The 26,454-nt window shown below is 34.7% G+C and overlaps 1 protein-coding gene, 1 long non-coding RNA gene and 1 other non-coding gene across 5 annotated transcripts; 2 read left to right on the top strand and 1 right to left on the bottom strand.

Annotated features, from left to right (window-relative positions):
- Positions 1–567: 567 nt before the first annotated feature.
- Trnak-uuu lies at positions 568–640 on the top strand. Its single transcript has one exon. It is a non-coding gene; the product is annotated as a tRNA-Lys (tRNA).
- A 3,673-nt stretch (positions 641–4,313) lies between these two features.
- LOC123013682 lies at positions 4,314–16,582 on the bottom strand. Its single transcript, XR_006413278.1, has 3 exons — positions 16,351–16,582; positions 13,653–13,818; positions 4,314–11,182 (listed from the first exon to the last, which is right to left on the bottom strand). It is a non-coding gene; the product is annotated as an uncharacterized LOC123013682 (long non-coding RNA).
- LOC123013665 (PR domain zinc finger protein 1) lies at positions 8,261–24,469 on the top strand. 3 transcript variants are annotated; one of them, XM_044412355.1, is made up of 9 exons: positions 8,261–8,596; positions 17,716–17,771; positions 19,812–20,000; positions 20,049–20,168; positions 20,248–20,295; positions 20,685–20,937; positions 20,991–21,204; positions 21,258–22,714; positions 22,765–24,469. In XM_044412355.1, the coding sequence occupies exons 2-9, from the start codon at positions 17,763–17,765 to the stop codon at positions 22,998–23,000; spliced, it is 2,526 nt and encodes an 841-aa protein (XP_044268290.1). In that variant the 5' UTR covers positions 8,261–8,596; positions 17,716–17,762; the 3' UTR covers positions 23,001–24,469. The 3 variants fall into 3 exon arrangements, with proteins under 3 accessions (XP_044268290.1, XP_044268292.1, XP_044268291.1); XM_044412356.1 differs by lacking the exon at positions 8,261–8,596 and adding an exon at positions 15,622–15,777; XM_044412357.1 differs by lacking the exon at positions 20,248–20,295.
- The last annotated feature ends 1,985 nt before the right edge of the window (positions 24,470–26,454 follow it).

The raw sequence follows: 26,454 nt of genomic DNA, 5'->3' as shown, positions 1-26,454 counted from the left end.
TATTATAAGTTRCAGAACTTTGTTTTACTGTGTAAATTGCAGTTAGATACTGTGAAGATGGCATTTTTTTAATGTGTAATACAGTGGTTTACTTATAGTTTATTTTTTTACTGTGCAAATTACTATATTAGGTGTATTTTTCATTTCTAGTTTTTTACCGTACAAAAGGTAATTAAATACTGTTTATTAAAGTAACATATTGTTGCACTTCTATTTATTTGTGTCCAAACCACCTGACTCTTTATTTTAATTTATCTGTTATATTATCTTGGCCTGAGCACTAATATATTGCTCCAGTTTTATTCAGAATAGATTTAATAAAACATAACAAGGTTGCGCGAAGACTGCAACTAAAAATATTTATCGGATTTTGATATTAAAATGATTTTTATCTGTATTCATTTGTTATTTGAAMCTGAATGAAATGATTTTTAACTATTGGACTTCTATGTTTACAATAAATGTTAGATAAAGTGTGATAAATAATATTTACTAATATTTCCATTAAAAATGTGTCCGAAAAAAAATTCGTGTTAAAATATCAGCAATGAGAGTAGCAACTTATCAGCCCGGGTAGCTCAGTCGGTAGAGCATTGGACTTTTAATCCAAGGGTCCAGGGTTCAAGTCCCTGCTCGGGCGGCCTTTATTTTTTACTTTTTTTTAATTAAAACTAATATAATAACAAAAACCAAGTGGTGTTTCAAACAGGGATCTCATTAGAGTGTGATCTAGACGCTGTTACGCATAAAATCTCACCTCCACAGTTCCACATTATAGAGCTATTAACAATTAATAATGTATAAAAAGTTATAGCTTAATGTCATGTCAACACATATCAACTACGGCCGTCTATATTAACCATGCCAACAAAGTCAATTGTTTTTATTATTTAGTATGAGACAAATAGTAGATTACATACCGAGGGGGGAGGTGCTTCATTACCAAAGCGAAATTTGATWACCAAGACGCGCAGTGCCGGGGTTAGCATTAACAATAAGCTGAGGTAAGAGAAGTAACGACCACCAAGGTTTGTATACTATTTTACTCACAATCATTCTGCTTAAAAAACAAAAAGCTAATAGAGAGTTTATCAAATTTCTAAAAACATGACGACATATGACAGTTCAAGTTAGGAAGTGGTCACTTCTCAACCTGAACCTGATATTTCATATTAATTGTTATGTTAAATAAAGTTGAAATGTCATTTTTTCCAACTTTTCACATGCAAGATAATTTGATTATTACTTTATGATTGTGTAAAAAATCCATTATTAGCTAAGATGGAGAAAATCAATTTCTCAAGCATCAAATACAATATTTGTATAATGACGTCTTCTGAAACTAGGAGTGAAAAAAAATTTCAGCCTTCTTTAGTGGCCTTCAGCGTCCGCTGATATTTATTGCAATCATATTTCTCGCAATTATTGACAATAATTACTTTGCAACCCTAATAAAAAGTAAGACCGTCATAATGGCGACAAATTCTTTGCAATAACCCACCCATAAATAAAAAAATTTACAATTCCCGGTAATCATCCCTTACAAAGAACTCATCGTTTACAGTTAGATTTTATTGCAGTTGCAAAATATTGCAAGTGAAAGAAAGTAAACTTCAAGGGTATTTTTTTATGATTTGGGACTTGTTACCTAGCTAAAAAGTAAATGTTTTAAGGCCATTGCACCTTGAGAGTCGTTCAAGCACATCTTGGTATTTTTGCAATTTGAAACTTGACAATGGTATTGAACACAGATACACAAAATCGCAACATTGGCAAACTGGAAGAAAGGGTTTTATGGTACCGTAAATCTGGCGTAATTTATGGGGCGTGATGGTTTTATTGCGATTTTTGGTGCAACGGCACACCGTAGGTAGCTTTTGCAAGAAATCGACGGACCCATGACTAACTTGATGGGAAATTATAACCTGTAAAGTCATTTACAAAGAAGTGAACGGTCGATGGCCTGTCAAAAATTTCATGCAAAATCTTTACTCTTAAGCTCAGCGAAATGTAACAATTATTTAAAATCTAATCACGAAAAGCGAGGGTTACAGTTACGCCGCTGGAGCCWAAATTATGAACATTAACATATCTGTGATGGGTYTCGGATTACAGTTTGACGTAATAATGGTGGCCCATCATTTCCTGTTTGATACCTAACGGTACCCGAAGGACGGGGGTGATATTTATCAAATCACTGCACAAGGTGCATCTGGAACAGATGGTTCTAATCATACGCCCATTTGACCCAGATTCTAACGGGGACCAGATAACTAATGGCCAGTGTTAACCCTTTCGGCGTCCTCTCATTAGCGAGGGACGGCAGGTGGTTACTAGGGTCTGAAGACCCATTTGTTGGGCGCTGATTTAATTACCACTAACCACAACTAGGCCAAAGAGGATCAAATCACACAAAAAATGCCTACCTATAGGTATGTTAGACACTTTTTTTGGAAATGTCTTTGTAATTAAGAAAAATGAAGGTAACAAAATCGGTCCAGCAGGTCAGTTGTGAATTAACCCAAAGAAAAATCTATATTTTGTTTCAATTTAAAAGTACATACTTCTTTCCCTTTTACAATATCCAAAAAACGTTTTGAAAACGTATTGAAATTGAGATTTTTGATATAAGCTTTTGGAACAGTTATTTTCAAAAACTCAAAAAAAATGCGAGCCTGAAAGCAAGATAAAAAATAAAAATATCCACATTTTCAAAGTGCTTTCCCTTACAAAATCAAGAACTTCTCAGAAACTCAAAGCTACATATTTTTTAAATAGAAAATGTTACAACAGGTATTTTTTGAACTTCCTCAAGAACAAAAAAGTTGCACCAATAGGTAACGATGGGTACTTAAAGGTCTTGAAAATTTACGAAAATGTTGTTCATGGCTATACTCTTTGAGTCTGGACCTCTTTTAGGGGGGTTTTTATGGGGCCGGCGACCCGGAGACTTCAGCTATCAATTATCCGAGATTTTAGCTGGATGACGAATGGTCTGGGCTCGTCCCAGACAGCCGAAGGGCTCTGAAGCTGCAGATTGGGTCATTTCAGCTAATGCATCTCGTTTTCAAGAAGTAAGAAGAGTTCGTCGACCGAAGTTGTCTAATGTAGGTAACAAGAGAGTGACGTCAGGCGCGTCACCTCCATGTTCCAGTGGTCTAGTTACACTCCGACAGTCTAGTTGGTCGAGCTTCTTCTTCTATGTGTGCATGGGTCGACGAACTCTTATGCATGTCCTCGATGGACAAGAGAAGAAATGAGTTCATCTTAATCGAGTTGCGTCGACGGTGAATTTTAGTTTCCATTAGTCCAGTCGCGGCCAGACTTGAACAGTTAGGATAATTTTACCAGAAACACCTCCCATTCCTGGAACATTATTCTTACATTAAGACGACATATGGCCAAGGGAATRTCAAATTATGGCTTGTGGTATAATGTACTTTACATCATGGTGTGTCAGAAGCCGAAACTCTTTTCTTGTACCAAAGAAATGAATATTCATTATTCTTGTTTTCATGATACAGACTTCATGGTAACACTGGGTCTTAAATTTGTTAAGTAAATTTTTAAAGACCTTGGCTTAGACAACAAGTAAGGTTGGAAGAACCTTTCAAATATTATTAAACATGTTATTATCCTACACTCTAAMTAGTAGGTTCTACGCACTTTATGCCTGCTAGGAAAACGAGTTTTTGTCGTTGAAGACGACAATTTTTGAATATTAAATTTATGATTAAAATTAAATGTTTAGGTTATGTTTAAAAATTCTAACGTAAATCACATTAAGGTATACCTACAGAACTTACCAGAATTCTTAATAATGCTAGTTTATGTGGTTAGTTTAAATAAAATGGAATCCAGTTAAGTTTCCTAAACATGTAAGCACGACTAGTCGAAAGAATATGTTTTCCAGAAAGTATTTTTATTTAAAACATTGTACCATTATTGCCTTGCATTTGTCAATATAATTTCTTTTAGTTACTAAATGTTGCAAATAAAACATTCTTAACCTATGACTTTCGATATAATTACTTCAATTAAAAATATCTATTGATGTAAAAACTAAAAAATACGTAAAATAGAGTTTTAGGAGACGACTCTTAATTAAAACGACCAGGAAGTCGAGTCTTCAATGCGAAGAGTTCTCTAAAATTATTTGCATGTGTTGCATCCCCGATTTTTTACAGAAGTTTCCTAAAACACCAAAATGATCTAATTTGTATAAATAATAAGTCCATATTGAGAAAGGTCTCAGTTAACAATTACTTTGCACTAATTTTTGATAATAAACAAATAAATTTGGACATGAAATTTTGAAGACAGTTTAAAATGTTAAAAATTAAAAAAATACAAAGATGCATTTTAAATAGCAATTAAGAGGTTTTGTGTGTTATTTGTTATAAACTTATAAATCATTACAAGTACTCCACTCGCCCTAGGTACTCTTGGGGTAAACATTTACTTGCGTGACTTGCGTGTAATATAACACAATTTCCACAAAAACTCTTATTAGAGTGTGTTTTTGTAGCTCCATACACCATCCGAAACGTTCTCGGGAAGACTATAAGCCAAAAAAAGGAAGATTGATTTAAACAACATTCTAAGAAGGCAAGATTTTTCATGTTCTTGTAAACTATCCTGTTACATCCAACTTTCTCCTTTGTACTTTTATCAAGATTAATTAATGACCAGTTGTTATCTCTAAGCTTTTTTCAATGTACCTAAAATAACTAAAATTACTGAAAACATAAGGTTAGTATCTTATCTATGCATGTTTTTTCTCATACATACTGTGAGTCTATCTGCTTCAACCCAGTTGTTCGTAAACGATGCTTTAAAAAAATATTACAAAATACATGATTACGTATATAACAATATTTAAACAACATTAATATCCCAATAATTTATTAAGATTATTTTTTAGATATTTTCTTAATAATAACAATCCTCGCAAGTATGAATAAATTTTATATTTATGGAAGTTACTCAGTATACATACACACATGTAGTGACTAACGCTTTTGTAAATAATACTCTCAAATAAATCTTGCTTCAACCATGTCTGTAATAGTAGTGCCTTTGTTGTAAAGAAGAAAAGTGATAGTCCCTAGTGGTTTACATAATACAAAAGCATAAAATAGAATACTGTAATCAAAAAATTACACATTACATTACAACACATTAAAAATAAATATTTGTAGGTATATTTCAATAAGTGCTTTCATAGTCATTTTGGCAATGAAATAAATTCGTATTATTAGTCCTAAAAAAAAATTCAAAAGCGTTTTTTCCCATTATTCATCTCATTAACAATTTTAAGATTTAGTAACTATGTTAGCCTTCACATATGACCAAAACAATGCGGAAGAAAAACTTATCACAAACAGACAAGAAACCAAATTGTTGAATTCTTCTTTGTGGGATCATCAAGGATCCAAAACTTCGACTCATTTCAGTCATGCTGATGTCATGGTTCTATCAAATGCCCTTGCTTACCAAAATTAGTAACCTTCGATTTTAATTGTCCACTTTTTTTCTATAAATCTTTCTTGAAGATAATCGAAGCTGAATCTGGCTGCATGATGCCACCGGTTACTAACCTTTGGCAACAATTATCATAGTTCCGAGTGAAGGCCAACTTGGAGGAAGTGAGTGAGTGAATAACGATGACACGGACGCGTCGCCATGAATGGGGACATTTTCATTGCTCTTAAGGCAAAGCCTTTACTCTCTACTAACAAATTGGAATCATTTTCGCGCTTCCCTAGTGATCTAAATCTCCAGTAGACGTAGGCGAATGGAACCCCTGCTGGAGAAGCTCGCCAAGAATCTATCCCACTGCCTCATATTCCCAGCGGCGTCCGTCAAATTTGGCCAGTCCAAGACAACCCACGACATAGCCATGCGAAAACACGGTCGTCAACCTCTTCCCGTAATGTGTTACGCTATCCTTCGCAACCGTCGAGAAATCGCAAACGTTGCTTGCTTCCACTAGTAGCACAGACAAAGAAGTTCCTCGAAGGAGGTCTTGGCTTGGCTGCGGCAGTAGGTGTAAAAATGCCGCGAATTGAGGGCGAAAGGTAAACCGTAAGGTGTGTTAAAGTAAAATCGGAACGAAACGGAATTGAATCTCTGAATTTCGAACTAAATGCGGTTTTACTCTTCGCAAAAATTTGAACTTGTTTGCAACCTTGGATAAGCGCTGGCCTTGAGAACTTGGCGTCTTAAACAGATTATTGCCCCAGTGGCAAGATTATTTTGCTATAGATGAACAAAACAAATTCGCGAAATTTACGATCATTTTTCGAATCCAATTAACACCTCTTAAATTATCACCAACAACAGGAAATTTCGACACGTTTCACAGCCATTAGGAGAACCATTAAGCGTCCAAGTTCAGGGCCTCAAATTAGATTTCTCGCAACAATGAACAATAATTATATCCAGTGTTAAAATTCATTAGTTCTATGTTTGACATAATGTTACTTCATTAAAGAAAGGGAGGAAAAACAAGATATTACAGCCTATCATTACTCTTCAGGTTCTTTCAAGTGTTATCATTACATTTATAGCGACTTTAGCACTTAACTAAAGTATAACTAAGTACTTTTTTCGCCTAAAACAAAGTCAAGAATCAAGTTCATTGACTTGTGACGTCAGCGGACCTAACCTAACGTAAGTGAAGACTGCGTTCCAACAGCAACTTTCAAATCTTTGTAGGTGTTGCATTCCACCCTACATTGTCCGATCAAACGTCAAGAAACATATTATATCATTTATTTCTAGCAATGTTTGACACAAATGAGTCATTTCTATATTAAATGCTAAAGTTCAAATCCAAATGACTGTTGGGAAAACCTGAACTCGTCAATATTGACGTTGCTTCAGTTCGCTGATTTTTAGACCTTGTTTCAGTGCAAAATGAAGACTCGTATAGGTGCTAAACAGAATGTGTTACGACCGGAGTTTGTTGAACTCTTCACGATGTAGAACAGAGCACACTCGATTAAATTTTCGTTTCGTTTGTTAACGAAGACATACTTTGGCGCGACTTTATAAAAATCACCCTTCTATTTCGCCTTGATTTCCAGGGTAGCTAAACCGGAGCAAAGAGTTCGGAACTAATCTTCTTTGACAATGGCAAATGTTGTATAATTGACGTTCTCTAAACTCAGTCCCGCAAGAAAAAAATGGGGTAACGGTGAATCTCTTTTAAACCGAAGAAAGTAATTAGGAAAATTTCCGGACCCGAACTTTCTACCCCCTGTAGGTGTTGTAAGCCATAAATCATTGGAAAAGTGGCATTGTTGCGGTTTATGGCTAACCACCCTCGGGTTTTACATTAGGACTGATACTACCCCCCAATTTCAAAAGGACTGTCACAAATTTTGAAACACAATACAAATTACCGGTTGACCTAGAGAAAATTTGTTTAGACTTGTAACTACGGTGGTGAAATTTGTTAAGAAGTGGTCATAAATTAAAACCACAGGGAATTAGCTTGAGTCCTTTTGACCGTAAGTGAAACTATATCTTAATAGGGCCCTAGTGGGCAAGGTATTTAAGCGAATTAACAAATTTCTAGTAATTAGGTAAAATTGTGATCATATTTTTAATAGACTCAGTGATGAAATTGGTAAGCGTTCGTTTGATAATAACTGAAATACTTTGGAGACTTCAATAGTCGATCAGACGCGAAAACTCAAAATTCGATTGTGCTTTCTTTCGTTTTGTAATAATTTTGCAAAGAAATTGAGTCATAAATCACTTGTCAAAATTCTCTAGAATCCTCTGGTAAAGCCGCAAAGAGAAAGGCATTTCACTGAATACCTAAATTCGTCAGTTGAACTTGCGTGAAATAAGGTTATATCATTTACCATAAACAAAATGACGCGGATGAGTCAAAGACCTCCTCCACATAAGTAGAACTTTTACTCGATTTAATAGTCATCCCGTTCTGATTCCGAAGAATTTCGAGCAAAAGAAAGGCAATCATCCTTCGGAATCGAAACTCCGGGTCGGGTTTTTCGAAGTGAGCGGCGTCTTGGGCTGATGAGAGCGCTTGGTCCATGAACCCTAAAATAACGACAAAAAGAACTTCCTCAAACGTGAGCTGCAGCATTGAAGTCGCTGGCAACGTCTTGAGGCCGCTCAGAATTTGGAGGTTGTTGACCGAAGTTCCCGTTAGTTGGAGCTTCCAACTATCACCACTTGGCGCTGTGTGAAAACCATCACGGTCAAGTTTAACTCGGATCGGTGTTTAGTTTCTAAAAGACTGCGAAGGTTGAAGAACGTAATGGTGTGTTTGACATTGCCCTAGACATGCGGCTTTGACAACCGGTCGAGACTCTTCAATAACCCCCGGAGTCCGGATTAAGTGCTTCGAGAGGATTCGCGTCAAAATTTTTATTGGATATGGTGATAGCAAATTCCGTTCGGACCACTTTGTGCTTTTTTTGATAAAGACTGATCCGAGATCTCGAACTCTGAGTGTGTGAGTGTGTGTGACTTTTCTTGGATATAGAGTTTAGTGACGCTGCCAAAATTTTCTGGATACCTTGGATATTATATATTCCTCCGAAAGACTGCCACGAAGGTAAGCCAAGACCACTAGGTGTCCAAAAGTCAATCAATCAAACATTTTTTTATGTGCTCAATCATCTTTCCACGAATGTAATTATCAAACACCTGTGTCTGGTGCTCAAGGAAAAATTGTTTTTATTTATGATTAATTGAATTATGTAATAACAGACAAAGCGTGAAATTTTGGCAGTTATGGCGAAGTTATTGACCTTAAGACAAGACATTCACATGGATATTGCGTTTTGTAATTACGCTGTTACTTGCTGTTTGTTTAAACAATATTCCTTTGCGTGTAAAAATTGGAGGAGTTTGTTTTGTTAACAAGTACGTGGGTGCCAAGTAGGATGCTTAACAATCACATTTAATTAAAAATTGCCCGAAATTTTTCTCTCAATGCTTCTCATCTGGAGATTGTATATCTCGAGTTTCCGAGTTTTTCCGGTTCGGCGAACCAGTTGGGATTTTTCGCTCGCGAAGGAATGTGCATTTCAAAATATTTACACATGAAAATAGTCGTTGACCTGTTGTTTATCACACGTAACCCTTTGGCAAAAAATGCACTGGCCATTTTTTCAAGAATTTACATAAAAACTTGTCTTTCCTCCAAAATTCAATTTCAAAAACAAAACAAAATTCGACGTGGAATCAAAATTCAGCATGTGAAACATTTGTTAAGTTCGTCGAACTTAAAAATTTTGTTAACCTCAACCTTGTGTGCTTCTTGTATAAGGTCGAAAACTGCATTATAAGGAACCAGTTCCTTTAATGTTGATAACTCGTTCTTTATTTTGCAATCTGTTTTTGTACAACGACAGATTGCATTTTATTGGCGTATTTTGTAATTAAATTGATTAGGTCGCAAAACCTACCATTAAATAAATTCACATTGGGCGAACCAAAATTGGGGAAACTAATTAGTTCAGTGATTCAACCCTTGTAATCTAGAACCTCTCAGAATCACCAAAACAAAGTTATCATAAGCACAAACAACACCTGAAGAAAGTTTTCGAAGAAATGTTACGTGGTGATAACTGTCAAAAAAGCATGCTGAGGTGAAAAAAATTAATGGAGCCGGTCCTTGTGTTATCATATCATACTTAACATTTCTTATAAAGAAATTGATGATGGCCGCCCGACTTGTAACGATACTTCTCGATTTTTCTATGCTTTACCTTACTTTCGGATTAGTAGGACACTAGGGCAGTTCAACGAACTCAATCCTTTACGTGCTCACCATGGTGGCAACAACTTATTATTAACCTATGTTGTTTATAAATCRATTTACTGATTCAATAATTTTCGAAAACGGAAACCATTTGATTCGATTTGCATTTCCCGCTCTTACAAATTCAGTCTACTTTATTCTATTTATAACAGATTTGTTTTGCAAAATCTTTAAGCAAGTTTTTGAACTGACATTGACAAACCCATGCTCCAACCAAGGYCAAGGCTAACCTGAATCATTATTTTATAAGATACTAAAATAATAATTATTGATTCAGATAGAATTCATGGTCACGGCCACTTTTGTTATTTATTCAAAGCAAAATTCAGATTGGAATATTTTCGCAATTTTGACTAAACTTTCCTTTCCTGGTACCAACTACCTGTACCAGCAATAACAATCATTACTTTGGACCCTCTAACAATACACTATATCCCATTCAGTTTTCCAACAACTCAGTTGTGGCTTTGAGTTTTATTACGCCTATTTCGCATAATATCCACTTTCCTCAAGCTCAAAATGAAAGATAAAAGACAAATATGTGTAGTTTACAAAAACTTTAATTAAGTAGAAGTGAGCTTTCTTAATAAATCAAGTTGAGAAGGAGATTGTCTTTTAAACTTAGTCACCTTCCAAAAACAAAACAAAGTTTATTCATACATTAGTGGCATAATTATGTAAATATTTCATTTTGAATAAACTTTTCGTATTTAACAAAATTAGGGTTCTTCCAGTCTTGTATATTTTGAGCATAAGATAGAAGAAATTGGAGCTTTTAAATACACCAAACATAAAACGGCCATAAAATGTTCAAGAATAGCTAATTAGTTTTGTGGATTTTCGTATTTTAAAACAAAATTCAATTTAGTGCTCAAAACTCCGTTACCAATAATTAAGATAATAATCTTCCTSCTCTTGTCAACAGTTGGTTATTACTGTAATTACGCGTACAGCAGGTTCAGCCCTCCTGCTCAAGAAAGCTTAATTGAAATAATTTTGGGTGTTAACAACAAGAAGTTTGTTTTGACGATTACTCCAACTATTGTGTTATTCAAAGTAAATGCCGCTTTTTATCGTGTTTTTTTTTTCTGTGAACCACCTGCATGCTCGAGAGCTTTTTTTTGATATGCATAAGCACTTTATTAAAAGGGGTGAGATAGCGGAGCTTAAAAGGAGGTTAACTAGCGGTGCTTACAATCCTGAAATTGATGAAGGTTCTGACAATCCCGACCCTTATAGCCTTGAGAAATCAAGTTCCGTTTAAATGGTATCACCTGCCCACACATACAACTTGTTGAATACTCCTCTTAGATAAACACACACGCTGGATTTTTGTACCGTTACGATGAGACATGCGTTGGGAATTGTTTCTACCTGAAACAAAATTAAAAGTTATTGACTCTATTAGTAAGTTCCTCGAAGGAGTAATTACATATGAAAAATTTTACGGTTTGTGGCCACGACAATAGTCAACAGTAGAGCCTTTGTCAATAGTGGGTTTCTCGAGAATTGGGCTTCTTTACCTAACGGATTATGCTTTGAGGAGCGACCGATGTCCATTTTGAAAGTATTGAAAATTTGCACAGACGACAGCTGCCTCAGCAAGAAAAAWTACTTTCAGGAGACGCAAAACACTGAACTGACCACCTTGTTTATTTGCGACCGCAAACCGAATTCGAACATAGAGAAACAATTTATTTGGTTAAACTTAAAAATGATACTTGAAAAGATAATGCRATTTCATCTTTTCTGCAAATTTTACTCTAAATGATTCCAGGAAAGTGACAATAAATTTGTTGTCGGATGGAAAATATTTGACAAGCGGATTACTTGCAACAATTTCTCTTTTTGCAAATCTTGAAATAAAGTTTCAAAATTTATTTTGTATGAAAATTGAGGCATACATTCACAATGTCAACGAAGAAAATTGTAATATGAAAAATAAAACAAACAGGTGCTTAAAAAGGTTATACCTGTAACACTGATAAAGATAATGAGGCAATAAAATATACTTTCATGTGTTTGGCGTTACAGATATGTTTATTTTCATTCATTTATTGCTTCAAATAGAGAAATATTATGCTGTGGGTATCGAATTAATAAAGTGATTCACATTAAAAAAAACTTGTTTAAAATAGAAAAAGATTTCTCTGAATTTCTAAACGTAACGTTAGCGATTATCCAAGGATACACTTACATGACAATAGAAAGAAAGAAAGAAAGAAATAAAGAAAAAAGAATAAAAAAGATCATAACAGAGAAACTGAAAGATTCAAGTAGTACTGGCAGCTAATACAAAAGAGATTTTACATTTATTTAAATTTGAAATATGTGTACGCCACATGAGAATGAGAAAATGCTGTAAAATACTAGGCCTGATTGTTGAAAGGTGTACTTGATTTAAATAAAATTAATAAAATAAAACAAATATTTTTTAGTTTGTACTCAATGTTAAAGAAAAAAAAAACTAAAAAAACTTTTTCTCATTAGTATTTTACTACTAGATAAAGAATCATTATTGGGATTTATCTATGTAGTAGAGTTTCTATTATTGCTTAAATTTAATGTTAAAATCCTACAATTATTTTTTGACCTAAGTTAGTTGAATATAATGATAACCTGTCACAAATCCTGGAGAGAGAAATGTTTGAGGAAACTGCAGAAAGTTTCTTTTGCTGTATATGTATATTCTGGAAAGATCTCTTTAGAGTGATGCAACAATCACAACAAGTTTGTGTCATTAAAAATGTGATTTTTGACTTATTCAACAAATAATAATTTTCCGAGCTCAGCCATTGCGAAAATTAATTCACGCGCCGTTAAAAATTCAAGCCAGGATATCAAATCAGTTAAAAATTGATTATAATCGATTCAGCAAATCCATCCTGCTGTGTCACCAAACCTGCTGAAACCCGTTGTAAATTCGGCGCCTAAAGTCGTCSACTTTCCTGCTGAGGAGCCCTGTGATCCTGCAGTCTTTTTCATCATTTCCTGGCTTTATCTTTCGCATTTCGTACGCAATGATCTTTTTACGTGGAAGGAGAACGTGCTAGTGGAACCAGACAGGTGGGAGAAGTAGGGGAAGTCGGAGTGTGTCGGCCATTGAACTCGTGGTCTCAATGTTGACATCCCGGTTAAGGCTACGCTTCCTCGTCAAATCCACGCGAAATGCTATCGATGTCCTTGTTCAGTAGCAATAATCAAAATGTTGCAGAATTCGCTACGGCCGGAAATTCCGGCAATACTCTATCGCTTATAGAAAATGAAGGTCACGTGCTGTTTTTAGGCCAAAAGGCCAGCGTAATCGCCACATAGTTAATCTAGTGCGAAAGCAAGAACTTGCACATGACCTGATTGCAATTCAAGCAGTCCCACTTCGAAGAAACGGGGGTTTGGGCCGAATTTCGGGGCACGCGTGACGCTTTGTTGATAAACAAAGGGGATTCCTGGGGGTTGACTGAACTCGGATTCGGGAGAATGTGAATGCGGAAGGTCCGGGTTTGACCCCTCATGACCTGGGCCAACACTTTCCATGGTAACCGACACGCAAGTCGGGGATTTCGATCGATTCCCGGCAATGGCCCTCCCTCTCAGACAACATGCTACTTGGACAGAAATTACGCTCATTTTTCACGAAAACCATCCCCGAAATACTCACATTAAAACTTACACAAGTTTACTTATTACTCTCCTATTCGACTGGTTTTCATTTCAGTTTAAACTTTTTAATTTTACTATCTTTAAACCTTGTATACACACCGAGGCGAGAATCTTCACGCTGCAAGTTTCCACAATCGGACGTTAAATCTTTATAATTAAATCATAAATTAAGTGATGAATTTACCTAGCGATTGCAGTGACGTTAAAGGCGCAAATTCCTAGTTAGGCATTTCCGGGAGTTCCGGGATTCTCCGGGTTGAACGCAGCAGGAGGACGTTGACCCGATATTGATTTTGTGCAATTTCACTTTTATTTTGTTTTGATACAACTACGGCAAAAGTTGGTTTATCCTGGAATCAAGATTAAAATTATCGCAAATTCAAATTTTTCCCAACAATAAGAAAATAATCAATTTATGACTTGCAGATGATGCATTTTGATTTCATCATATTTTTTGTCTTCTTCAATAATCAATCAATAATCTCAATGAAACGAATATTGTTTAGATGATTTATTAATAATTGATTATCTTCTTAGAAAAGCAGACACTGTTCAAAGACAACAAAACAACACAAGAAAATAACCGAATTTATATTCAACGTTTACCCTTAGACTTATAATAGCATAAAATAGTAAATACTATACGCAAGACTTAATCTAAAAATGATTATTTTTTAATAAATTCCCAGTAAGAGAAAAGAAACAAAAATAAAAGATATTTTAAAATTGATGTTTATTATTACGTATGTATTTTAAACACAAATTGTAATAAATTGAAATAAAACTATAGAAAGAAAAATGGCTGACCTAAATAGAAAATTACGTATCGGTAAAAGTTTTTGTTTAATTTGGCTATAGTTTTTTTACAAAAGATTTTTATTCTAGTTTTTTTATTCTAGTTGATATACTTTTAAATAATAATGAATAACTATGACATAAGAAACCCCTCATGAAATTAAATTATATATAATATTTAAATAAAAATACAGAACAACAATTATTCTTTTATTACTCTTACAGGCTGTCACATATAATAAAAACCCTAACCGATTTTCAAACGCAACCCAAAACATATTCTCAGATACCACTATGAGTTAATTGATACACTATTTGAATTTTTTCAAAGATATAAACATAGACACCTGAAATAGCTTTGACAGTTTTTGAAAATTGTTGTTCTACAGTGTACATTTGACGGTACAGATTCAGTTACAACATTTTTGTGGCATTCTCTATGTATCAAGATCATATCAGCTTCTTCGTCGTTTCAGTATATTTTGAATTCAAGGGGAAAAAAAGCAAAATTGATGACACTGCCAAATTTTATGAATGACATAACAACTACTTTGATTCAAATTTATGAAACTATATTTTTCATACGCAACTAAAGCCAAGTTATTTGTGCGAATGTATTTCGGGTTGTGTCTGAAAATCGGTTAGGGTCTTTATTATAAATGATTCGCCCTGTGTATGTTGAAATAATAATTCATTTCAAAATTAATCAAAATATGCGTTAATGTTTATTATTCCAATTCCTGCTCTAACACAATATTATATTCATTTATTTGGTTTCAGGTAAAACAATGACAATGATAGCTCATTTATTGCCCAATAATCAGTTTTTCAAATCTAAATGAGAATAACAAGATCCATCTGCTATCACTTCTAACCTACGATCACCTTCATTGGGTAAACATAAAATAAAATAAAACAAAACATTACATAATTTACGGCGTCAATGATGATCTTAAATTATATTTTCTTACAAGAAATGTGCCCAACCTGACCTGCGCAACTGAAAACAACGTAGATTGCTCAGTTTTGCATGTTTATGCACTAATATTGTTATCTTACATTAACGATTTGCAGTGTTTACCAAAGATTGTTAAAAATAAAGATTGCACATGCGTTTTTGCAAAGGTCAAACTATTTTGCGTTGAAACTCCTAAACTAAATTCAATTTTAAATCCAGAAATTTTAATAATATCAGTAAATTAATCTATTCCTGTTTTAAAAATTCGACCTTCCACCTTAACCAATAGCATTTTAGTTGTTTTTTTTTACAGAAGTACTCAGGTCATACGTGTGGCTGTTTGTTATAACAGCAATTAAAATCGTATTTTGTTTATCAAACGTTACGTTATCATCGAAGCGATGTGCACATGGACAAGAGAGTTTGAACGGGATAGCTGCAACGTTGCAGAGCCTCACGACAGAGAGTGTTGAGCTAGGTCGGCGTCGCGACGCTTTGAACAGCTCGGTGCATATCCGCGTCCTCGCGAGTGTCCCGCCAAAACACGTTATTCCAGGTGCGTAACATGCGTAAAGTATGCGTGAGAGTGCGTAAAGAACACGTCAAAGGCCCTTTTTCCACCCTTTTAAATTTACCCCAAGTTTTTTAAACTTCGCGCCAAAATTAGCCCGGGAAATACGCAGTTTATGAATTAAAATAATAAACAATAACAAACTGACCCTACCTAGAACTATTGGCTCTAAACCAAGAAAAATAAACATGCCAATTAAGATTTTTCCAAATTTTTGAAAAAATCCTAAATAAAAATGCAACAAAAAATATTTTGGGGATTATAGCGGATTAAACTGCGGTTTTTGGCAGAGGAAAACTTGATAAATTTGGCTTAAGGTGTTTTAATTTTGTTTCTGTGGGTTTTTGGTTAGGACGGAGTGTCATTGTTTACAATTTGGAGTGTTCGTTGGGTGTGGAGCTCAGATTTGGTTAAAGTGTAACACAGACCTTTAGGAGGATTTTTGAAAAAAATTAAAATTACAAAAGTGATAATGAAACTCTTATTGATTGCTCTATTTTTAGTCGGTTGGAATAATTTCACTATCAAATTGGCACTACTTTTAAGCTAGGTACTCACAAGTGAAAATTGCATCGAGGTGTTCAAATACAATCCTAACAAACCCATTTTGGCAAAAATTCACTCGATTTTAAACAAAATTGCGATTTTCAGCGTTCAATACGATCAAAAGTGAAAATTCAAAATGGCTGCCTCCCCGTTTCCGTTACTGAAACGTAGATATTTTCTTCCTTCGAAGAAGCTATTTTAAACTACTTTTCAATAGTCAAGGTAACCTTTAGTCGTTGTTAACATCATTTTGAAAAAATAAACTATCCATCTCTCATAACATCCTACATAAAACCCAAAGTTGTGGCGTCTCAACTTTGACCTTTGAAAATTTTTGATTTTGTTTTCGCAATTTTGGGCAAACTAAAAACAATTTTCGAAATTAGAGACTCGTTTTTTGAATTTTAAATCTTTATTTTGTACTTTTGTTGTTGTTTGTGATATGACAATCCTTTTTTGACGTTTTCTAGAAAAGTGAATTTCAAGTGCACGTCAAGGATAGCTAATCCATAAGCAAATAACAAGCCAGCAAAAAACAGTATAATGATTAAAACTATTATTGTAATGCGAGAATTGTTCGTTGCATATGTTATGTCATATCACTTATATCCAATGTCATCTCACATGCATCATTATTGATATTTTAGTTAAAAATTGGTTATAAATTATTGTTCTTCCAGCCCTTAAACAGCCACTCCTGTCTTTTTTTAAATGAGATAATTAAATCAAGGTTTGCACTGTCTTTATTCCTGCAGACACCCCCAGCAGGAACATAAAATTCACCGGTTGCATGCCATGCACACATAACACTTTTTTTGCATTTTCTTCGATAATTCTTCGACATTCTTTGACCCTTGCAGATTCGGTAATTTCTAGTTTGACTTTTCTAATTGTAATAACATTGAATGTTTAAAGATCAGTCATGGCCTCGTACTGTGCCAAATGCTCACAAGGTTTCTTTAAAAAGAGAAAGATAGAGGAAATGCACTCGTTGAATAAAGACCAGAACTGAAATTGACGTCAGGAACATGCAACTCAACCTTGCACTAATATTAGTGCAGAATTAAATAACTCAAAATTGGTGGGGAAGAATTCGGATAGATTGCCACATCAGGTAATTTTTCAATTGTGGAGACCTACACGAACCCCCGACTTTTCCCTATTTATCTCTATTTAAATGTTCTAGGAGGTTATGTGTTATGTAAAAGCGCTACTTATGTAACTGCAACATAAAAAGTGGCTCTATGACATTGACTCTTACGACGGATTGATAACAAAATAGAAAGGATAATGTTTAAAAATCTGCAATWCAAATGTTCCAAAAATGAACAATTTCTACTGTAGTGTACCTGGAATTGATCTCTTTTTTTGTTTCAGGACTTAAATGCCTTGAAGAACAGCTGCAGTCCTCAAAAAACGCCAAAATGAGAGAGGTAAAATTTGTCATAGACTTAGTCTTTCATGTGAAAAACATTGATTTATTTTTAACAAAAGGAATCACTTTATTTCGTAATATCATTACGATTACAATGTAATATTATATATGATTTGGCTACTACTCAAATTTTCGTAGTTAAATTTATTCAACATCTAAAGTAAATAAGTCTCCGCAGTATCAAATTATTAATTTATAAACAAAAGTAAAGAAAATAGCTTATTTGGTGTGAATTACTGCAAAGTTAACATAATTAATTAATTTGACCGATATGGTTTAATTAATCATTTACGACTCGGATTCATTTTGTTATGGATCAAAAGAGTCAAAGGCGACAATGCCTTTATGCTAAGTCATGTGTTAGCAAAGGAAAGAACGAGGAAAGTAATGCTTCAACAATTCGTTCAACTAAGCCGACACTTCCTTCTATTATGCAGATATTTATCACTTTATTTTACACYGATTGAGACGAAGCTCATCACATAATGAGGTAATTATTTTATGTAAATATTTGAAATCGTYTTGGAATCATTTTTGGATGTCCGGAAATTACTGTTATCGCTTTATCATTTTACTCATTTTATCATATTTCAAGGATTTTTCTGCATTACGAGAATATTAAAGCATTAGGTGCACTATTATCGCCATATTTTAGCATTATGTAGATGTATTCCTACTTCCACTAAGGTTAATTAACCGCAGGAGCTGTGTAAATGTATCAAAAATTAATTATACTTGAGAACTGACTTTTAGACATAAATTTATTATAACGTTTTTATCTTGAATTTTTAAATTTAAGTAAAAACAGTAATCAGCTATGCAAATTAGGGGCTAATTTACATGTCTTTAAAAAAATGCATTTAAAATAATTTGCTTAGAATGAAATAAAACGAAAATTTCTGCGTCCGTGATTATTTTAATAATTTGAAATCTTCGTTGCATGTTTAACTAAGGTCGCAACATTTGAACTGTTGACATTTTCCGGGGTCGCCCAATGCATGTTCCAGCTGCATTCATCCACCCTTGGAACTCAGCTTGTGATATTTTACAAGTTTTTAGAGCATTATTTATGTAGCCTTAAAGGTTACGTTTATTTACAATCCATCGCAAAGACTTGCACCGTCATAACTCCATCAATCATAATTAAACACGGAATTGTTAATTAGACACCTCATCAAAAGACTGGCAAAATTTAAATCTCTGAAATTATTATAAATATATCTGAGGCAAGCTTTCGTTTGGTACTTTCATCAAATCGAAATTTTGTCGACTATTGGTACAAGTTTTTGCCGCCTCGTATGAATGAGGCGTAGCCATCTTGAAAGCTCGCAGCTTTGATGACGTCATAAAGTGATGACGTCGGATCGGACGCGGTGCATCCAGACGGTGGCTAAGAGMGTCGATCGATACATGTACACACTGACCCATATATCCTTTCACTTAATATTTTGCATTTTAGCACATCCTCGGTGATAATTTCGGTCGAATGCAAATGACGGCATCGACACGCACATCACGCGGAAAAAATTCAACGCGCATAATTTATATAATTATGACCGAGTTCAATGACGATAATTGGCAATGTGGCGTGTCCAAGCTGACGGCCCCATTACGCCTGAAAACTGTCGCATTTCAGCGAAATGCACTTCTTTTCTTTGATGTYGCTGAAACGTGACAATTAGTGCATTGATCACACCCCTGCATGAGAGGTCACTACTGTTGCTTTCAGCGACCTTGCCGACAAACTCAAACTCCCCTCGGAGAGACCCAAGACGAGTTTTAATTGGCGATACTGAAACCGCTGACTTATTCCGCCGAAAAAATTAATTGCAGGATGTACTGTCTTGAAATTTAACTTTCAAATTAGCTCGCCCTGTGCATTTCCTGTGCCCAAATTATTTAGAGATCTTTGAACTAGTAAATGCTTCAGTTACGTCAAATCGGATGCTCACCTTCACGGATCTAACTTTTAAGACATATAATTTGTTATAAGTGGATGAGTTTGAGAGTATTGTACTATTATGATTTATTTCTTTAGGACATGATGGATGAGGTAGCTGTAACGTCCGCCAGCGAATTCGACTTGGCCAATATTCATGAGGAAGAATTCGAATTGCATACCACCTATATCGTTCCGGATCTTCCGGTTGAGCCCGGAACACCAAACAGGGCGGAAGCTACCCTTCCTCGAAACTTAGTGCTTAAGACATCTCAAGCAATGTCAGATGTGAGTTTCGGAAAAGTTTACCAAACTTTTTCTCACAGATATTTCCAGGCTCAAGGCGTCTGGAGTACGGGGTATATCCCACGAGGGACGCGCTTTGGGCCTCTCGTGGGAGAAATCTATGCCAAAGATGCTGTACCAAGTTCGGCAAACCGGAAGTACTTTTGGAGGGTAAGTAGCATTCTTCCATGCTTTATGTAAATATTCTTTCGGTTGTGGTTTTCCTAATTGTTTTCTTTTCCTGGTTCAGGTTCAGATGAGAGAGGGCTTTTATAGAAACAGTTCTAACGACAGCAAGGTATCATCTTTAATTATCTTTTTCAAAAATAACAAGACATTTGTTCTGGGAAATCCTTGGCAAATTTTCAGATTTTAATTGCAAGGTTTCAATTTTGCGACAAACAAATTTACCTTCATCGTAATTTTAGAAGGCTATATTTTATTAACTAACTTCTTCCTTAAAATTGGCCACGGTTCGGAATTATGTTTGTGGTTATTTTGGGTGGTTGGTTGTAAAATGCCGGACACATAAATAATTATCATGAAACCGAAAGGAAATCTTTAACGGCTCCTTTATATAGTTTATGAGCGGTTTTGCTTCCAATTGCAATTGTATATGCTTCAAAATCAAATGTCTTGACACCAATSAAACTAATTTCTACTCTAACATCTTTTTTTTTATTTCAGATATATAAAGATAACGAACTATATTATTACATTGATGGATTTGATACTTCTAAGGCTAACTGGATGAGATATGTTAATCCTGCATATTCCAGTGAATCTCAAAATTTAATCGCCTGTCAATACAAAATGAATATCTATTTTTACACTATCAAACCTATTCTTCCCAATCAGGAACTTCTTGTCTGGTATTGCAAAGAATTCGCCGAAAGACTTAATTATCCCTTGACTGGTGAACAAATGCTACAAAGAATTAGTACGTTTTGTTTTTTTGCAATTAAGAAAGGAAATAATTTTTTTCGGTTTTAGGACAACAAGTACAGCAATCTTCTGAAGTGATAACTGTTAGTACGACTGAACCTCCTGCAAAAGATGGTCCCTATGAACACCAATTAACACCAACTGATGGTAGTGTGAGATCAGATGAAGGATATCACAGTAATGGTTATCACGACGATGCTTTCACACCTCCTGAAGATTCAAGTGATTCTGATAGTGAGAATAATTACGTTCTTGATTTTAGGTAATGTATATCTACTTTATTAGTGGTCCCATACTTTTATTCTATGATTATAGTAAAAAACCAAATTCGAAAGAAACTGCGGTAATAAAACCGGTTTCTCCCGAAACCCAAAAGAACGAATACAGGAAAGTGAAGATAAAAATATCTAAGGCTTATCACTACAAGTCAAAAGGAGTAGAAAGCGACCACGAAATGGAGAAGGAATCTCACACTGATGCTGCAGTACCTGAAGTAACAACACTAACCCCGAGAATAATCACGCCCCCAAGTACAGTAATTGTGATTGATTCTCCTCCACCTGAAGTTCCTAACAATAAACCTTTCTACGAACCTGAAGTGAAGTCCCAGAATGTTATATCCCGATATACACCGCCATCTTCTAGTATTCTTGAAAATATCCTTCTAAGGAATCGAATCGACACCAATAACAATGACAACAACCAGCGACAACCCAACGCAACTCCTCCTCCAAGCTCCCCCACCGAAATGGCTTACTCGTACAAGAAGAGCCACCGGTACGGTACTGTCCCTTGCAGTCCTGATTCAAGTTCAAATGTCCAAGTTCAAAACATGCTCCCTCTTAGTCCCGCAATGATTAAAAACCACCCTCCAAGTCCGGTCCAACCTTTATACGTCCCCCACACTACCGAAAACTACACGAACCACATCCAACCCACGAACTACTACAACATCTATCCTTCCAATGGCATACCCCACAGTACCATCACATCGGCTCCCACGACCACGTACTCGCCCCCCACGACGAGTTTCAAYACGACCCACCACCCCAATGGGTCGAATTTGATGATCCCAGCGTCGCACATCATCAACTCTAACCTTACTCATCACCTCCTCACGCCTTTGCCTCCATTACAAACCAGTGGGAGGTCCTCTCCCTGTTCGCGGAGTCCCGATGGGGGCTCTATCGGCAATCCCGGGAGCCCCAACACCAACCAAAATCGAGGCTATCGAAGCTTGCCCTACCCTCTGAAGAAAAAAGACGGCAAAATGCACTACGAGTGCAACGTTTGTTGCAAAACTTTTGGCCAGTTGTCGAACTTGAAAGTTCATTTGAGGACACACAGCGGTGAACGCCCCTTTAAGTGCAACGTTTGCACCAAGTCGTTCACGCAATTGGCCCACCTGCAGAAACACCACTTGGTACATACAGGCGAAAGACCACACGAATGTGGCATTTGCAAGAAGCGATTCTCCTCCACTTCAAACCTTAAGACTCATTTAAGACTGCATAGCGGCCAAAAGCCCTACGCGTGCGATTTTTGTCCCGCCAAATTCACACAATTTGTCCATTTGAAGCTGCATAAAAGGCTGCATACTAATGAGAGGCCGTATATTTGTCAAGAGTGCGGCAAAAATTATATCAGTGCGTCAGGCTTGAGGACACATTGGAAGACTACGAGTTGTAGGCCGAATAACATTGATGAGGAGTTGAACGGCGAAGGATCGCCCAATGGGTACTACGACTACGCTGGATCGGATGGGAGCTTAGGTCCGTAATGATGTTTTACTGAAATGCGATTGTTATCTCGAAATTTTYAGGATCGATAGATATGAATAAGGAAATTCATGAGGATTCGAAGGAGTTCCTGGAGGTGCATTCTCAGCAGCAGGCGCCGATGGGCCACGCCGTGTTGCACCCTGGTCTCTCGAGGCCTTTGCCCCCGGGGCTGCAGAGCCAGCAGCGACAGCCCCCGCAGCCCTCCATCCATCCCGGGAAAGAGACGCGGCCCAGCGTGATCGAGTCGTCCCAACCCCACATAATTGAATGTACCTAAGATGTATTCCTGCTCATGTAGTGTAGTTTTGTTAAGTTTTTTAAGATTTATTTATTACTAGGCTAGTACTGAGGTAATAAAGTGTGTTCACGATGGGACTGGACACGGCGTTCGAATGAATATAAATAAGAAATTTAATTTAATTTTCTAAAGATACTCATTGCGATTTTGTTGAGATAATTTATTGATCTATTTATTGATAGTTATTTTATAAAAGTATTTTATGGAATTAACCGAATTTTGACTTTAGACTGATCACGTATAAAGCAATACTATTTATGACTTGCACGAAATTGTCTAGACTTGTGTATTTATTTGTATTTGAATGTTTTAGGAGAAAATAGGTCGTTTTTACGTTGTAGATTTTGTATTGAATGTGTTTGCAGTTTATATACATTAACGTATTCGACATGTATCGATGGTACTTGATTGGATACTCGTCTTTAACTTCATATTGAGAAACTACATCACACTTTTCAGTTAAACGTAAATTCATGACAGTTTTTTCAATTTACTGCAAGCGTAGTTGCTTGATATGCTGTTAAATCCATAACTTACTTATGTTAGAATATATCCAAATAAGTATAAACCAAATAAGATCATCCTCTTCATGTACTACTACTATTTATACATGTAAAGTTCAATGTATGTAATTGCATAAATCTAAATGGTGCTTGTGACTTGTTTAATTTAAGTGTGTATGAAATTCCTGAAGCTTAGCAGTGGAAATTTATTTGTCTGCTTGCACTAAAACAAAAATCAGTATTAAGTTGATTCGAATCGTAAATACTGTACATCATCGATCATTTTTTGTAAAAACATATTTTTGTATATTTCGTTTCATATGTATATAATTTCAATTTTAGGTACCTACTTGAAATTAATGTAAATTATTGTAAATTTCAATTGTGAATATTTTTAAAATTAGCGACAAAACTTGCCTTGTACATAAAAATTATTTATTCATTCGATTTATTGTCTTTTCACAAATTCGAAATCCTTCATTTACTTTTCCTACAGTTTTGTTTTTTTTTAAGTTATTTGAAATAACACACAATAGTATAATACGATTATTATTAATGTAGTATGTACTATGTACAATAAGATTTGTTTTTTATTTGTTATTTAGTTGTACTCTGTAAGTTATTTATTTCTTCTTTTTCATATTACTTGTTTACAAAATTTTGAACTGAATAAATAGCGGTGTTTGCATCATTGTCAATGAAAAATTAGTTTAGGTGGGTACCTTTTTTTTGTTATTACAAAGGTATGATTTTATAACGTCTCATCATTTCAACCCTCTCTCATTTCTCCCGCATTATTTAAGTCGTACGTGTTAGTCTTAGAAATGTTCGCTATTTATTTGTCGTAGTTGTTTAATTATCCATTTGGAACTGTTACATTCAAAATATTTTGGTATATCTCGTGCATGTAAAAATGTTCATATGAGTATTAAAACATAAAAATTACCACTGACTTTTTATTAGTCCAACACTCACTTCTTTAGAAAAAGTATAATTTTTATTGAGTAATAGATTTATAAATTGTTACTATACTAAAGTTAAAATATGTATGTATGCAACGTATGCAAGACTAATGAATTTTAAAAGACTTAAATGTTAAAAGAAAAATTGTTGTATCCATTTTTGAGATTGTACTTATTATCAATATTTTAATAATTATTTTTAATAATTAAATTTAATACTTAATTTAGATAATAAAAAATTATTAAATTAAATTAACAAAAATAGAAAATTACAGAAAACATACCTACCTAGAAAAAGTAATTTCCACTGAACACAAGATGGCACTTTTGTATTAAGGTTGAAATTCAATTAATCAAACAACAAGTAGTAACACTTTTTGACTTTTATATAAAAAAGCGAATTCAAGAACAATTAAAAGTGCGACTATAAAAATTAAACAAACACGTCATAGAGATTTCTATGTAGAGTCAAAACTTTGTACTCGAGGTGGCACTACTGTCCGCTTTACCATATTGATGTTTTTCTAAGAAAAGAATGATAATGGCATCTACATTCCATCTAGGGAGAGCATTGACTTCTTTGTATAAGTTTAGAACTTTAGAATATAAAATAAATAATAAATAAAAATTTAATTGTATAGTTATGGTATAGGTATATTGGTAAATAATTTAATGGGGTACGTAATTATTTAAACAATACCTAAACCTACTCGTAAGTTCTTAAATCACATAGGTATGAATACCTACTAAAGAACTAATAAAAAATTCTGCTGTTTTTCTCGTTGAGGTATACCAAATTTCAATAGTTTCAGAACTTTCAGATAACTTAAAGTTTGTTTTTAAAAACATCCCTACGTAAAATAAGCATTTTCATTAAAAATTAAAATTAAATTAAAATGTGTATTGTTGCACTTACAAAAAAATTAATACCTAGTTATTGTTTCTGATAAATAGAGAATTCCTACTTACGTGTGATAGGCCAAAATAAATAAAAATATCGTCCATTGTAATTGGTACAAGTAAAGAATTAATTAAGCAATTATTGTAATTAATTCGTTTACTATTCGTATTATGTATCTGCAAGTAGAAAATTTTATTACAAAACATAAAATGACAAAGTTTTGTAAGTATTACAAATATGTAATGATGAATGTATGTATCTACCTATATATCCTTGAAGAAATAAAAACTAAATTTAATAAAAAGTATAAGCGGATAATACTTATTATATCTATATGTATAAGAAAAATTGGTTGCCATAAGCTGTGGCAGTGTGCTTATGAAAAATTAAAGAAAAACCTCTTTCAGGCGGACATCTAAATTTTTTATCCGGAATGTACCTGCCTGAAACGAGGATTTGAAATAAATCGGAGAAAGTTTCAGCGTGGAGAATAATGGCATTGGTCCAAGTAAAACAGTTAAAAAACAGGGGGAAACTTTTCACCCTCTTTTTACGAACCAATCGCAATTTTGAAAAGAGGGGAATTTTAACCAATGAAATCAGCCGATGACTCAGATGAAATTATTATTTGATATTGATTGCCACAAAATCTCATGATAGATACTGTATTGAGATAAAATCCTTCGAATCGTTCGAAAAAGTTTAACCAGAAAACAGCGGCGACCTGTTGACTAATTAATGGGCAGATGTCCAGACCATCAGCCGGCCACTTCGGATCATCTTTCCTGCATTAAACAGCCAATTTTGTCAAATATTTGCCCCAGATTGGGTGGCGCGTGCCTTGCAAAAATTACCAAAAAAACTGTGCAGGGGGCAACGGTCAAATCCATCCGGAGAAACACAATGAATTTTTTTGTGAGAATAATACGAGGGATCAAAATATTTTTTATAGGGGCATGCAAATCCTAATCTCTGCCATTCAGCTAATTTTATGGATGTTATCGGTGGTGGGAAAAAAATAGAAAAACATAAATCAAACTAAGGGTTGGTTTCTGTTATTACGACTA

This window comes from Tribolium madens, unplaced genomic scaffold, assembly GCF_015345945.1.
Source record: "Tribolium madens isolate multiple individuals breed KSU strain unplaced genomic scaffold, Tmad_KSU_1.1 Scaffold_96;HRSCAF=242;Tcas5.2_LG5, whole genome shotgun sequence".
In the NCBI taxonomy this organism is placed as follows: domain Eukaryota; kingdom Metazoa; phylum Arthropoda; class Insecta; order Coleoptera; family Tenebrionidae; genus Tribolium; species Tribolium madens.
Note: the sequence above shows the minus strand (reverse complement) of the source record. Positions and strands in the feature narration are given on the sequence as shown.